This window comes from Octodon degus, unplaced genomic scaffold, assembly GCF_000260255.1.
Source record: "Octodon degus isolate 3935 unplaced genomic scaffold, OctDeg1.0 scaffold00019, whole genome shotgun sequence".
NCBI lineage: Eukaryota > Metazoa > Chordata > Mammalia > Rodentia > Octodontidae > Octodon > Octodon degus.
This window is the reverse complement of record NW_004524595.1, coordinates 1,609,195-1,623,224: the sequence shown is the minus strand read 5'-3', so window position 1 is coordinate 1,623,224 and position 14,030 is coordinate 1,609,195. Positions and strand designations below refer to the sequence as shown.

The 14,030-nt window shown below is 48.6% G+C and overlaps 1 protein-coding gene across 2 annotated transcripts in view; it reads left to right on the top strand.

Annotated features, from left to right (window-relative positions):
* The first annotated feature begins 220 nt into the window (after positions 1 to 220).
* The window catches only part of Lbh (limb bud and heart development), a 22,929-nt gene continuing 9,119 nt past the window's right edge, over positions 221 to 14,030 (top strand). The window contains exons 1-2 of one of the 2 annotated variants that reach the window (XM_023710958.1): positions 221 to 453; positions 3,069 to 3,171. In XM_023710958.1, the coding sequence (XP_023566726.1) occupies positions 428 to 453; positions 3,069 to 3,171 (129 nt within the window). In that variant the 5' untranslated portion in view covers positions 221 to 427. The remainder of the gene's footprint in view (positions 454 to 3,068; positions 3,172 to 14,030) is intronic. The other variant, XM_004627381.2, reaches the window with a different exon arrangement.

Sequence of the window (14,030 nt, the reverse complement as noted above, 5' to 3'; positions counted from 1 at the left end):
CCTGGTGCGCGCCTGTGTGCGTGTGTGTGAGTCGTGGGGAGGGGGCCGGCCCCAAGCTGCAGCAAAGCAGGCTCTCTGGGCGCAGAGCCGAGCGCGCCCCCGAGCCGCCGCCGCCTGCCTGAGCTGCGAGCACCGAGGCCATTCATGATTTTGGTGACGTTATTCCAGGAGTGGATGAGAGGGGGCGGGGCCTCTCGGAGCCAAGCCCCGCCTCCACCCGTATAAATACGGCTTCCCCGGCTCTTTGTGGAACCGCGAGCTCGGCGGAGAGTGGGGCGCGCCGTCTGCAATCCGACGCCTCTGTCCGCGGGGCCGTCACTGGAAGGCGGACCCGCGAACGCCCATTACCCGTGCTATCTTCACTCGGGACGCAGTGACCCTTTCCAAATCACAAGGGCGTGGGTCAGCCTCCTTCCTCTAGGACTTCATGTCTGTATATTTCCCCATTCACTGGTGAGTATCCGGAACCCGTGGCGGGCGCCTCTCTAGTGGACGGGGCTGCGGGGCTCCGGTGGGCTGGTGCAGGCTCCGGGCGCGAGGCATCTGAAGGCGCGGGCTCCCGGCCCTGCCTTGCTACCTAAGCCCCTGCTAAGAGTCAACGTCAAGGTTGCAAAGGTGGGGGTGGGGGGAAGTGGTTCCGAGAGCATCCAGACAAAGGAAGTGAACTCCGAACCTCTCCTGAAGAGACGGCTGGAGGCTGTGTACGCGGTGGTCGTGGGGAGAGAGCCAGGACGCCCAAATGCCTGTAAGGCAGACCTGAATGCAGAGGGCTGCAGGAGGCGCACGCCCTGCCTGGCGGTGGGGGCTCTGGCTCTCCTCGAACCCCTCCCCTTTTTCTTTTTGTTTGCATGCAAGTCTGGCGTCGAGGCCGGCTGCTAGAGGTGGGGGGGGGGGGGGGGGGCGGTGGAACTGGTGCAGCCGCGGCTTTTGCAGAGCTCTGGGGGTGAGAGGAAGGAGCTCTCTCCCCACACCTAACCCACAGACAGCAGGGCACAGGCTTTAGACTCTCGAACCCTGCCCTCTACAAAGCCCCTAGCACCAATGCGCCTTTGTGAGCTCTAGGGCGGGGGAGGAGCCGCCCTCGCGGTGTGGAGGAACAGGGAGCCCAGACCCGGCTGGGGGAGGCAGAGGTTTGCTCCTGCCCGGGAAGGATGCAGGGAGAGGCCCCTGTCTGCTGGGACTCGCGCGTCGGCCGGGGTAGAGGAGGAGCGGCCGGAGTGTGCCTCCAGGTGTGGCATTGTAGAGCCGGGTCCCAGATCCTGGCAGGCGCCCAGCCAGGGAGAAAGCAAGGTTTCAGCCGAGCGATCTCAACCTAGAACTGGGAAGTTCATGCTTTTCAATTTTCAACTTTTTGGACCCGTGCCACAGCCCTCATCGAGGACACAACGCCCCTCCACGAGGCGCAGACCTTGGAGAGCCTTCTGCGCGTTCCTCTAGTCCCCTTCTGTGGGGTGGATCAACCGCTCTGGAGGGAACTGCCCTAGAGGTCCTGAACCTAAACTTGACCGGAAGCCCAGCACCTTTTTTCTTAGTCTCCGGTCTTGCATCCCAGCCTAGCTCTGAAATGGCAAAACAAAGTAAAAATCCCCCCCCCCCCTTAGTCTCCGGTCTTGCATCCCAGCCTAGCTCTGAAATGGCAAAACAAAGTAAAAATCCCCCCCCCCCCCGCCCCAGAGGCTCCCCTGTTTTCTTTTCTGAGCATCTCCATCTCTCTCCGTGATGTGGGGCAGCTGCCAGATGCCTTAAGGCTCAGGCTTTGACGGCTGCTGGAAGCTTTGAGCATCAGCCCTTAAAACTTAGTGAGGTAGACATTAGAGCCCTTTGGGGGGAAATTAAAATTTAGCATTATTTTATTGATCAGAATGTCATAGTTGGCAACACTTCCCAGCCACTAGCCATTCACATAACCGTGAGAGGTGAATTGTTAGCATCTTAGTGACAAACAGGGCACCTGTGGCTCAGAGAGGTTATATGACTTATTTAAGACCACGCAGCATCTCTTGAGTGGGCACAGCCTGGACCAGAGCCTACTGCTTCTGTATCCAAATAAATGCCATTTCTACTCTGTCGTAATCGAGAAATGAAGAGGCTTCTGGTATTCCTGTTGCCTTAAATAATGTCTTTCAAGCCTGCCTTACTTCCCTTCTTCTTCTTTTTTTTTTTTTTAACTGCACACACAGACACAATGTGAAAATCTTGGGTGGTGTGTAGCTAGTACCTGGATTTGGCATGTGTTTGCCATCCCAGGACCCTGAGCATGCCGATGGCTTTGCAGGATAATGGAACGTTTGTGTCCTGCTTAGCGAGTACAAAGCACTTTCACATGTCAGCCATTGGTGGGCCAGCATGGCCCCTCTGGAAATTTCCTTTGCAATCAGTGTCCGGGTATCCTTAAGGCTTTAATCCACGGGATGTTTTTCAAGCTGTGAGCTCGCAGCTGCTGCTGCTGCGGCGGCTGGGGCTGGAGAAGGGGGTTGGATGGCAGATGTGAAGCTTGCAGAAAAGCTGAACCCTTGGGGCTTTAAGTGGGACATTTTGCCATAAGGAGCAGCAGACAGACAGACAGGAAGGCAGCAGGACTTGGACTTTGTCTCCCTGAGGCTTTGCCTGCAATTCTTATTATGTAATAATATGCAGTTCCTCTTTGGAAATTCATGGGAGGATTACTTGTATTCTTAGGTAAAGAGGTGAAAAGGAGACCTGGCTGAGTTGGTATTAATATAGACACTTGGGTTCAGCTACCCACTACCATCTTTTTTTCTAGTTCTGGCCTTTAAAAGAAAATGCAGGGTCACCCTGTGTCCAAGGGTCTGCAGAGTACAGGATCAGGGGGCAGAGCTGGGCTGCGGACAGAGGGCTTCGTTGGGGCCCTGGGGTAGGTGCTCCGTGATGTGTGCTGTGGGACATTTCCCCTGGGTGCAAGTGTGCATGGCTGGGGCTGTGGTTGTTGCCCCCTCATGTACCGTGTCTCCATCCAGACTTGCCCTGCTCTTCCAGGGGTGATGCCCCTGCAAGGAGCAGTGTGTGAGGACCTGCGCCTGTTGATTGTGCTCTGGGTTTCTTGGCAGCTCTGACTATCTGAGATCAGCCAAGATGACTGAGGTGATGATGAACACCCCATCCATGGAGGAGATTGGCCTCAAGCCCCGGAAGGACGGCCTTTCCTATCAGGTAAGTTGGGTACTTGCTGGGGCTGGCGACAGGCTTGGTTTTGCATCTCACTGCAACTGGTAAGGGTGGCATAACCTGGAGAAAGTTCTCTAATGCCAGTAAGACTCAGTTTATTCTTCTGTAAAATGGGGCAACTATAGGCCTCACCTCATAGGGCTGTGGTGACAATTGTGACAAAAGAATGAATTTAAGGCATTGGTAGTGTCTTGAGCACATATAGGTTCGGCAAACATTAGCCTTTGTTTTATTCTATTCTATTCTATTTTATTCTATTCTATTCTATTCTATTCTATTTTATTTTATTTTATTTTATTTTATCTGAGTCTACAGGGTCTCATTACGTAGATCGGACTTGTAGTGATTCTCCTGTTTTCAGCCTGCCAAGTGCTGGGATTACAGGTGCACACCACCACGCCCAGTCTCAGTCACCATCTCAGTGTACCCAAGGGTGGGGCTGGCATGGAACAGCAGGAGATTGAACCCTGGCCATTGTACTCTGCCTAAGCAAATGCTTTAGTCCACTGAGCTAGCAGGCCAGCCCTCTAGCCCTTATTATTAATAGGTCATCCTGGCTTAATGAACTTGTCCACTCACCACAGCAAGAGTGGAAGAGATTGGAGTGGTCAGTTCAAAGCAGGACTTCCCTTCCTGGCTAGGCTTTGGGCAGCAGGAATGTAGCTGGGAGGGGCAGCTTACAGGCAAGGGAGGTCTGGCAGGTCAGTGTTTGTGTCAAACACTGCTTGCCTCCTTGGGTAGGTGATTGAGCAGCTGATTCAGAGTTGATGTTCAGATTATTTAGAATCGAAGAGGATGCTCTCAGAGATGCTGCTGCTGGAGCTGAGCTTAGTGAGCATCCACTCTGCTGGATACAGGATGCGCAAGGACCACGAAAAGGGACCAAAGTGATACCTTTGGGCTCTTACTTCAGTGCCTTCTCTGGCTTGCTGTGCCCAGTCATTTACCTCCAGGGAAGTGAAGTGGTTTTGGATTGTCAAGTGGGGTTCTGAGGATGCTGGATTTGGGGGAGGGGAACTATATTTGTAAGGGAAGACTTTGGGGCTGCCTCAGGGAACATGTATGGTGGTGGCAGGAAGGGCACACATGGTGTGGGGCAGGCACGACACATACATCAGCTTCCTTGCTTTTTGCCAGGGCTGCAAGGGGGGACTTCTCACTCACTGCACAGAGCAAGACAGGCTGAGCCTGAGTCAGGGACTTGCACCTCTCCAGCCCCAGAGCCATGCGCCGTGTGTCTGCATCTTAGGTTGGTTCTGGCCAGAGTCTAGGTTTACTCTGGCTGGCTGTTCCTTAGAGCTGCTCCAGGGGCATTTACTTTATAAAGAAAGAAATAAACAGAAGGTCAAGGCAGGTGCAGTGGGGTGAGGAAAGAGAGTGCAGAAGAAAGCTGAGGTTGAGAACCAACTTTAGACACGCTTGGGAACTTCTCGGAGGCCGCTCTGCTTTGTGTCAATACAGTGAGGCCCCACTTGCTGGCTATAAATAAGGATTCCATTAGCATGCCAGGGCGAGTTGGTAGAGGGGAGAATGCTCTTTCCTGTGCTAGTTTCATGCCCTCTTCCCCCAGAGTGAGTGTGGGTTGACATTCAGTTGAGGGTCCCCCAGCAGAAATTTCCAGGCCCACTTGCCCTGCTGTTTTGGAAACCAGTTTCCAAGCCTCTGAGTCAGACTGAATCTCTTTGTGGCTGCAGGTGAGATTTTTCTTTCAGTTCTGGGTTTTAAATTTCCATCACAGAACCTTTCCATACGCGCTCACCCATGTGCTGGGTGTGCTTCCTGCACTCCTTTTCCTGGTGTCCCAGGTAAAGGCATTTGGAGGCAGTTTTTGTAGCCCTTTAAATCCTTAAGGCCGTTCTTCTGGATCTGCGGGTTAGTGAAGGTGATAGAGGAAGGTTGATGTGGGACTCCAGTGGCTGGGGGCTCCTGAAGTATCTCAGTGCTGCCTGAGGAAAGAATCTCAGGTCTCCCATTGTGGTACTGGAGTGAAGGCTCAGCTCACACAGACCCCAGCAGAGCTGTTCCTGCCTCCTTGGCACACAGGAGGTACTACCCAGGCCCAAAGATCTTACGTGGAACTTTATAGCATACTTGTCATAAGATGTCTCAGAAAAAGCTCTTCGTGGCCTGATGAAGACAAAAAGGAGAGGTTGGGGTGTGTGTGTGTGTGTGTGTGTGTGTGTGTGTGTGTGGTTTGTTTTGTGGTATCAGGAATGGAACTCAGGGCCCTTACACTGAGGCATATTCTCACTTCTTTATTTTTATTTTTTGTCTTGAGATAGGACCGCTAAATTTTCATGGTGGAACTTGAACTTGTCTCAGCCTCCCTAGTGTTGGGAGGTTGTAGGGTTTAACCAAGCAACATTCATGAAGCTTTCTTTGTGTAGCCTGCTATGCTCGGCACTGCACAAGGAGTTCAGGACTTGTGGGAAAGCAGCATGTTCGTGAAGACAGGGAACACAGCAGCCTGGTTGGTGTCGCCATGGGCAGTAAGAAGCCCTGACAGATTCGGGTATGGGGACATTGATAAAATTAGACATAAAGAATCTGAAAAGGCATGGGAGAAGGAAGTCAGGGCAGGGCTGGGCTTTGAAGGAAAACGAGGACTTTGGAGGAGCAACGCTATCTCTTGGTTGCGTTGCAACTTCCACGTATCCCTCAGCTGGCCCTGTTTCTGCCAAGCGTGGGGCTGTGTGGTGAGCTAGTCTGGCAATTGTCCAGTGATGGGTATTTTCAGGGTCCATTCAGAGCTAGTGGCATCCAATTAAAAGCTTTCCCACTCGAGCTTTGAGGACTGGTTGGGCCTGGCACTTGTCTGGATCGAGTCCCTGGGCATGCTTAGGTTTGGCTCAGAGCTGGGGGTGGGAACGTCAGAACTGTGTTCTTGGCTTTACTCCGGAGGATAATAATAGTATGTGGCTTTTATTGAGACCTGTTTTTCCAAGGAACTGAGAGGGGAAAGGGACATCAATCTGAGCTTGGTCGATGAAATAGAATCTCAGGCTTATTATTTGACCTTGACACAGGGTCAACAAGTGATTGGCTCATTGGACTTTGTTACTCACCCACCTTCCACACCAAAAATGAAGACTTCCTGATTTCTCCATGCTGGGTGTGACCTTTCTTTCACTGTCTATGGCATTTTTGTACTTTTGATGCTAGACCAGGCTGCAGGGTCTCGACAGGTCCTGCCTTCCCTTCTCCTTGTCAGGGTCCTCAAGGGCAAGGGCCAACTATTACCTTTCTACCCTTCTGCCATCATCTGTCTACCCAATATATTCACAAAAGGGGCAAAGAGGGTGGAGGTTGACTCCTGATTTAGAGCCTGGCCACCTCTTCTGAAGGCCCTGGGCCACTCAAGGCTCAGATAGGTCCTTCTTATCCCCTGAAATGTTCAGGATAGCCACATCTATTGTCCTTTGTTCATTGATGGCACTCTGTAAGCCTAAATGGAAGTCACCAGAGTTGGTACCTCATTCTGTCTTCACCTCTGTTTGGAAGGTCAGTCAAAGAGGTGAAATCCACATCTGTACCTTCTTTTGGCACAAATTATGATGCTCCACAGTGTGGGTGAGTCAGTGCTTGCTAAAAATCCTGAGCGTTTGCAGTGGGTTGTGGGCAGCAAAGCTGAGTTCTCCTCAAGGATGCAGCTCCCTCAAGACGCCTTGTCTTTGGCCTCCGACTCCCAGGAACATCTGCTGTCCTGGGGACACCAGTCAGCGGCAGCTTGGTGGAGCCTGCTGCTTTTTGGCTCTGGGACTCAAGAGTGTAGCGCTTGGCCGCACCTTTCTGACTGGGTCTCCTTCCACTCTGTCTGCACTGGCCTGGCCTCAGTATGGGGAAGGGTCCTGGGAGTTTGCCTGTGGGAGGCGCTTGCACTGGGATTCTGGCCTGGCTGCCTCCCTCCCTCCAGTGCAGCATGAGGAGGCTTCCAAAGTCTTATCACCCATGCCAAGTTCTAGATGCAGCTATGGCTCCGTGGTTTTCATTTAAACCTGTCCCTTCTGAAGTATCTGGGCCAAGGTCTGATAGCGCTGTCTGCCCCTCAACTCTTTAAGTCCAGCTGTGACCAGCACACATCCCTACTGGCTGCCCTTGTGTCCCGTCTAATATTTTTCATCACACACACATACACACCTGCCGCTTGACACTGTCTTTTGGGCTGACAGGCAGGCTTTGACGTCACCTTTTCAGGAAGGTGAAGGAGGCAGCCCTGCCAACCAGAAGGAGCAGTTTCCTCCTGTTCTGTGGTGTCCCTGGGCCCCACATACACCTGATCTGAGCTAAGAGCTTCTTGCGTAGTCCCTTCCTCTCTTAGGGTAGAGGGAGTGACAAAGGGTAGGAGAAGAAGCCACAGTGGGCTGAGTCCGCCTACTATATGATTTCACATTCCCAGAGCCTCAGCCATAGCTGTACTCAGGGGAGAGGACTGCAGGACCTGTGAGGGCTGAGAGCTGGCCTCCCCCAGGACAATGTCTCCTAGCTCCTCTTTCCTCTGAGGTCCAAACACAGGCAACACTGGTTCTGGCTTCTCTTTCTTTGTCTCTCTAAGAACAGGCTCAGCATAGTCCCAAGAGTTAGTCAGAGCACCACAAACCCTCCTTGTTCATGTCTGTGAGGGGCCCATCTTCACAGAAACCTGGGCCTGGCTTTCCTGTGCTGTGTCCTCAGGTACAGAATACACAACGGACCTAAGGGATGGGTTTAGCTTCCTTTGGACTCAGGGAACCTTAAAGAAGTTTCCGCCCAACAACTTTCCTCTGTCCCCAAGCCCCTGCCACCAGGCCACTCTGAGCATACTTTATTAGCAGCATGTGTGTCCTCCTCCCTTCCTCCTTTGCTTCATTGGTTCCCCAGCTGTCGAACCCCACATGCCTCCAGAGTCTCAGGGGCCCAGCAGAGCAGCCGCATGCAAGTCCCAGGGTCCCCAGGAAGTCATCTTTCACAACATCAGACTTAAAAAAGCCTCACTGGTCCCTGGAGAGATATAAAGCTGAAATTCCAAAACACTTGGCAGGAGGCGGCGGGCCACGGACACATGTTCCTGGCCTGCAGGCAAGTTTTCTTTTTCTCCTCTTGGCCCTCTCCCCCACCTCTGTCCTTGGTCAACATCATAGTAAAGTGATGGTGGACAACAGGCAGTGAGGGCCAGCAAGCTGGGAAGCACCAGAAACCCATCCTGTAGCGTGGCTGTGGCTGTCCCTGAGGCACCACACACCTGGCTCAGACCAAGTCCACCTTGTGTGCAGGCCCATCATCCTCCCATCCAAGCTGGAGGCCAGGGGACAAAGTCACTTTCAGTGTTGGGATTCAGGCCTGCAGAGAGCTGGAATGGTCCCCATGGGGCCCTGCCTGCCCTCTCCCTGAGATTACAACACTTGGTCTGTGCAGGGCCTGGAGATCGTGCTTTCTTCCCTCTCTGGCCAGTGTGCATGCAGCACGCTGGATCCTTACAGCCGGCCTCCTCTCAAAGGGCCTGTGTTGGGCCCGATGCCTCGCTCTCCAAGTGGTCCTATGTTTGTCATGCCACAGGGCTGAGGGCTGTGTCTCAGACTCTCTCTGTTTCTACACTGCTGGGTACAGTGTCCTACAAACAGAGGCTTACTGAGTGCTGAATGATTGATTGGCCCCTTCCTCTCACTCCTTCCTGCACGAAGTATGGTCCCTGAACCTTGACGACCCACAGCATGGATTCTCACAGAGTCAGCATTTTCTCTCAGTTGACCCGCTCTCCCAGGTTGGATAGAAAGGAGGATTGTATCGTGAGGGAAAGGGATGAGTTTGGGTGGCGAATCCTGTGACCCAAGCCAAGAGCTATTCCTGGGTGTCTAGTGAATGTCCTGAGATGATCTTTCAGGCCCGAGTCCTAAAATAATCCCTGGCGGATATGAACGCAGGACCTCATTGACACAGGGCTGAGGCTCGCTGGGCTTCCTTCCTTTGCAGCTCAGTCTTTGCAGCGTCCTGTGGCTTTGCCTTTCCCCGCCTGCCTGCCCTTTCCACCTAGGGAGGGATTTGCTATTAGGAGCTCACATCGGGTGTCTACTACCTGCCACCATACTCTTTGACGTGGTGATGGGCCTTCTTTGCAAAAATCCATCTTGAAAAAAAAAAAATTAAACTCTCCTAAAGTATCTCCAAAGTATTATCAAGCTGCCATTGGGACCTTGAAGGAAGTTGGAGAGCACTTAGGCCTCCTTCCACCGGCTTCAGTGGGTCTGCACTGCGGGCGGCTCCTTTCAGGTAGACTAAGGAGCTCCCAATTATTTAGCTGAAGCTGTGTTGGCTGCTTGCTACTCAGCAAAGACTTCTGTTGGACCCAATGGGAAGGAGGGCTCTGGATCAAACGTGATAAAGTAGCATGGGCCTGCATGAAGAGAAGCTCACAAATCTCATTCCAGGGACAGTTGGTATCTAGTCTGACTGTCTTCTAAGTTGACTTAAAAGGGTGGTTTCCAGACAGAAATTTTTGTTTTGTATTATTATTATTATTATTATTATTATTATTGTTATTATTTTGTCTTTTTGAGATAGGAGTTCATTATGCAGTTCAACCTGATCTCGAACTCACTTTGTTGTCCATGCTGCCCTTGAACACATGGTGATCCTCCTGCCTCAGCCTCCCAAGTGCTGGGATTACAGGTGTGCACCACCATGCCAGGCTCCAGACAGAATTTTAAACATACCTTGAATTCATTGCCTACCTTTATTTTGGGAGCTTAAAACCCTTGTCTCGTGTGACCCCTGTGGGCAGAGGTATCATGTTGGCATGATGAATGCATAGGAGGTACCCTATGCGTTCCCACAAGGGACACACACACACACACACACACACACATGATTAAAGGGAGTATGTTACTATAGCAGTGGTTGTTTCAGAGAAGAGTGCTGTATTTGTAGGACATTGTTTTTCTTTCCCTCTTCGTTAGTAATTTCATATTGTCATTCATAAAGTATGTATTATTTTTATGCTTTTTAAGTTTTTATGCCAGTTGTGAAATTTTCATTTTCCTCTTCAGACTTTTCTTGTCCAGCTGCCATCATCTCACCATATATAAATCACAACTGTTAGCATGTTGCCATCTGCTGCCTTCTTTTCTGATGCACATATACCTTTAGGTAGCCCAAATCACGCACTGCTGTGCTTTGCAGGCTTACATAACCGAAACTGTCGCCAGTGTCATGCAATTGCAACTTATCTTTACAACAATTCAGAACTACCAATACATGTAGCATATGGTCTAATGAAAATAAAAAGTAATCTAGTTCAACCATTCTACAATTCATACAATTTTAGGAATTTTTTCTTTTATAAACAGTGTTATACTTTATAGGCAACTGTATATAAATGTGTATAATCCATGCTGGTTTTTTTTTTATGTATTTAGTACGGGGTCTGCAGGGTTTCACTACACAGATTGGATTCCTAGTGATCTTCCTGTTTTCAGCCTCCCAAGCTCTGGGATTACGGGCGTGCACCACCACACCCAATCTTATTGGCTGTCTCAGTGTGCCCCAGGGGCGGGGCTGGCACAGCACACCGGGTATGAACACTGGTCCCTGCACTTGCCTAAGCAGTCTCTCCAGTCCACTGAGCCATCTGGCTGGCCCTTCCATTCTGTTTTCTTAGAAAATTATTAGGAGTAGAATTTCTGACTCAAAGGGTAAGATTTTGTATATCTATGTCTTCCTCATAAGGTACTGATTTTACTTCATAGAATTTAGGAAAACATACAGCAGCACAAAGATGAAAAAGCCCATAGTCCTATCACTAATGCATTCTGGCATATTTACCCTCAACATTGTTCTGTGCACTTAGGTTTAAAAAATGAAATTGAGGTAATACTGCATGTGCTGTGGTGACTCATGTTTTCATTACTATAATATTGTGACTGTGTTCTCATTTGGTTTTCTTTGTAAAATAGTATTATATTTTGTTATGAACCACTTCTTCTTGCTCAATTTTTAGATTGTGGCATATTTTGTCCTTACAAAAGAACACAACAGAACATCTTTTTACATAAATCCCTGCACGGGTCTGATTTGTTTTCTTGGAACAAATTCCTGGAAATAGAATTACTGATTTGAAGAGATTCAACTTCATTAAATTTCTTGATTATATGTTATCATAAAAACAACAAACATTAGTAAGAGTTAATAGAAATTCAAGCTTCTAGCATTGAAATACCTAGCGAATAATGTCTCAGGGATATATCGTCTATAGAGATGGGTAAGGTCAGAAAGGGCTCCAGTTATTTTAGCATGTTTAGGAGATGTTTGTACACCTTTCCTGTATTTGTGATTTACTTCAGGCATTATTTCATTGATAATGTTTACACAACATTAATCCAGCTTGGTAAAATAGCTAGTGATAATGTTCTCAGGTGTAGTAGCTGTATTGATGCACGCTCTGGATTGCAAAGGTATGTGGGTCAGCAGTTGCTCTGCTTGTCTTTTATGCTATTAACGACACTGGAGTGCCATATGACCTTGAGGAGACTAATGGAATTACGTTGGCCTGGAACCCACGAAATTGAGCCAGATGCACACTTAGTCTGTGAACCATCCTGGAGTCCCTGGGGTTGCAGGTCTGGCACAAGGTTAGGAAATATTGCTTCGCAGCCAGCCAGATAGCTCAAACAACTAAAGCACCTGCGTAGGCAGGATGGGGACTGGGGTTCAATCCCTGGTGTGCCATGCTGGCTCCGCTCCTGGGGCACACTGAGACAGCCAATAAGGCTGGGCATGGTGGTACACACCTGTAATTCCAGCACTTGGAGGCTGAAAACAGAAAGATCACTACGAGTCGGATTTGTGTGGTGACACCCTGTAGACCCTGTACTAAATACATTAAAAAAAAAAAAAAAAAGAACAAGAAATATTCTTGTTCTATGCCAGGCTCTTGGAGGTACCTCTAAACACTCTGAACATCTTGCACCCAGCACCCAATAGTGTGCTATGCAACAGGTCTGCCAGACTCCAGGTGCTTTGCAGTGTGTGAACATCCCAGGCCAGTGTTCACAAGGGCCCACACACTCTTGGTCATTTATAAGCAATCTTGAAAATGTTAGTAATTTTTATGGTTGCTACCTATGACACCTACTAGTTTTGCATTTATGCAGCTTGGTTTTATAAACAAATATGTTTTAAACAACTGAGTAAAGAAGGAAACATAACACATCAGTAGATATAACAGGAATGGTGAAGGTGACACTGTGAGATGGCAGACACAGTCTCCTGTGACTATGAAATTGCAGGGCATGGTTTTATGGAATGACACCATTGTTCCCATGGTGTACTCTGATATCTTGTATCCTCCTGGGTAGAAGCATTCATAAGGAGAGTTAATGCTAAATTAGGATTTCTGTAGTTCTTTGGTTATTTGCCCCTCAGATGTGAGCTCCTCAGTAGCTGTTTTTCTTGGCTCTTTAGTATTAGAGATTTTCATGCCAAATTACTTCTTAATAATGCATCTGTGTATCCACTACTTTACATTTTAACAAAGTGTTAAAACAGGAAAACAGCTGCCCCAGGGTTCACAGATACATTCCAGGACACATGACAGTGGGGCGGGTTGTCAGGAAATCCACATCCACGTCCTCAACTTCCTTCTGTGGCTTTTCTCCATGGCAGTTCCTAAGGACAGGCTTTACTGGCTCCTACTGAGACTGACCTTTTTCCCATTTGTAGTAGAAAGATCTGCCACCACCCTCCTGATTCTTTCAAGGCTCTTCTCCAGAGTGGGAACTCAAGGGGCGTCAAATCAATGGACCATTCCAAATGGTACTGCCCAGGAGGTCCCATAAATCCCATCCTTCCTTCATGGGAAGAAATTGATCCAAGAGAAATGTACCCTTTGCTTACTAATTATTTATCATCCACTTATTGACCAGTTAGATACCAATAATCACATTTAGCCAACTCTGAATTCTTTTTATTAATACAACTTTAAGTTCACTTAAACTTGCACACTTTTCTGAAAAGTATCAATTTATACACACAAATGTATCTTTTGTTGCAGCAAAGTATGAAAAACTAATGACTAAAAATTTACAAACATAATATATTGCATTAATAAAAATTCTATGGAGAAGTAGAATGAAAAGATAGCTCCAGGTAGAGAAGTACTTTAAGATTTGACTTAATCGATTGTGAGATTTTCTTTTTAGTAAGCAGTGGTTGATTTCAAATTGCGATATGTATAACTCACTGAGTATATTTGAAAGAGTTATATACATGTTTTATTTTAAGGTGCTGGTATTTGTAGTATATCAAGTTATGTAAAGGATCAGAGTGTAGTACATCAGGCTATGCAAATTCTTTTAGAAGTATGCAAATAAAATGTTTGGGAGTTCATGATATACACAGAGTCCCTTGAATCAGAGTAGGAGGGAAGCTTCAAGACTGGCTCAGTCATCATGAGCCACGATGACCTCGTTAGCAGCATGCCATTGTGTCACCCAGGGCTCTTTGGACATGCTCCTGACACTGAGCTCAAACTCATGAGCTCAGAGGGATGATGGCCTAAAACTGGGGAACTGGTTCCCGATCTTGGCTTTGCTGCTGCTCTGGGCCATCTCTGGCAACTCGTGTCACCTCTTTGGGCCTTGGCTTCCATATTTGTCAGGGAGAATTAACCTTTATTGTTTTTCTTAGAAAGTTGAGTTAAAGGTGAAAACCTCCATCCTGCTCTGGATCTTCACATGGAATTGAAAAACTCTGCCTCATGTCAGCCTTTTAGATATTTAACATTTTCCTCCAGTCTTCCTATTTTATAATGTATGCTGTCTCTCAACCTGACATCTTCCCAAAGCTGCTGCTGATTTTCTCCAGGCTAACAGTTT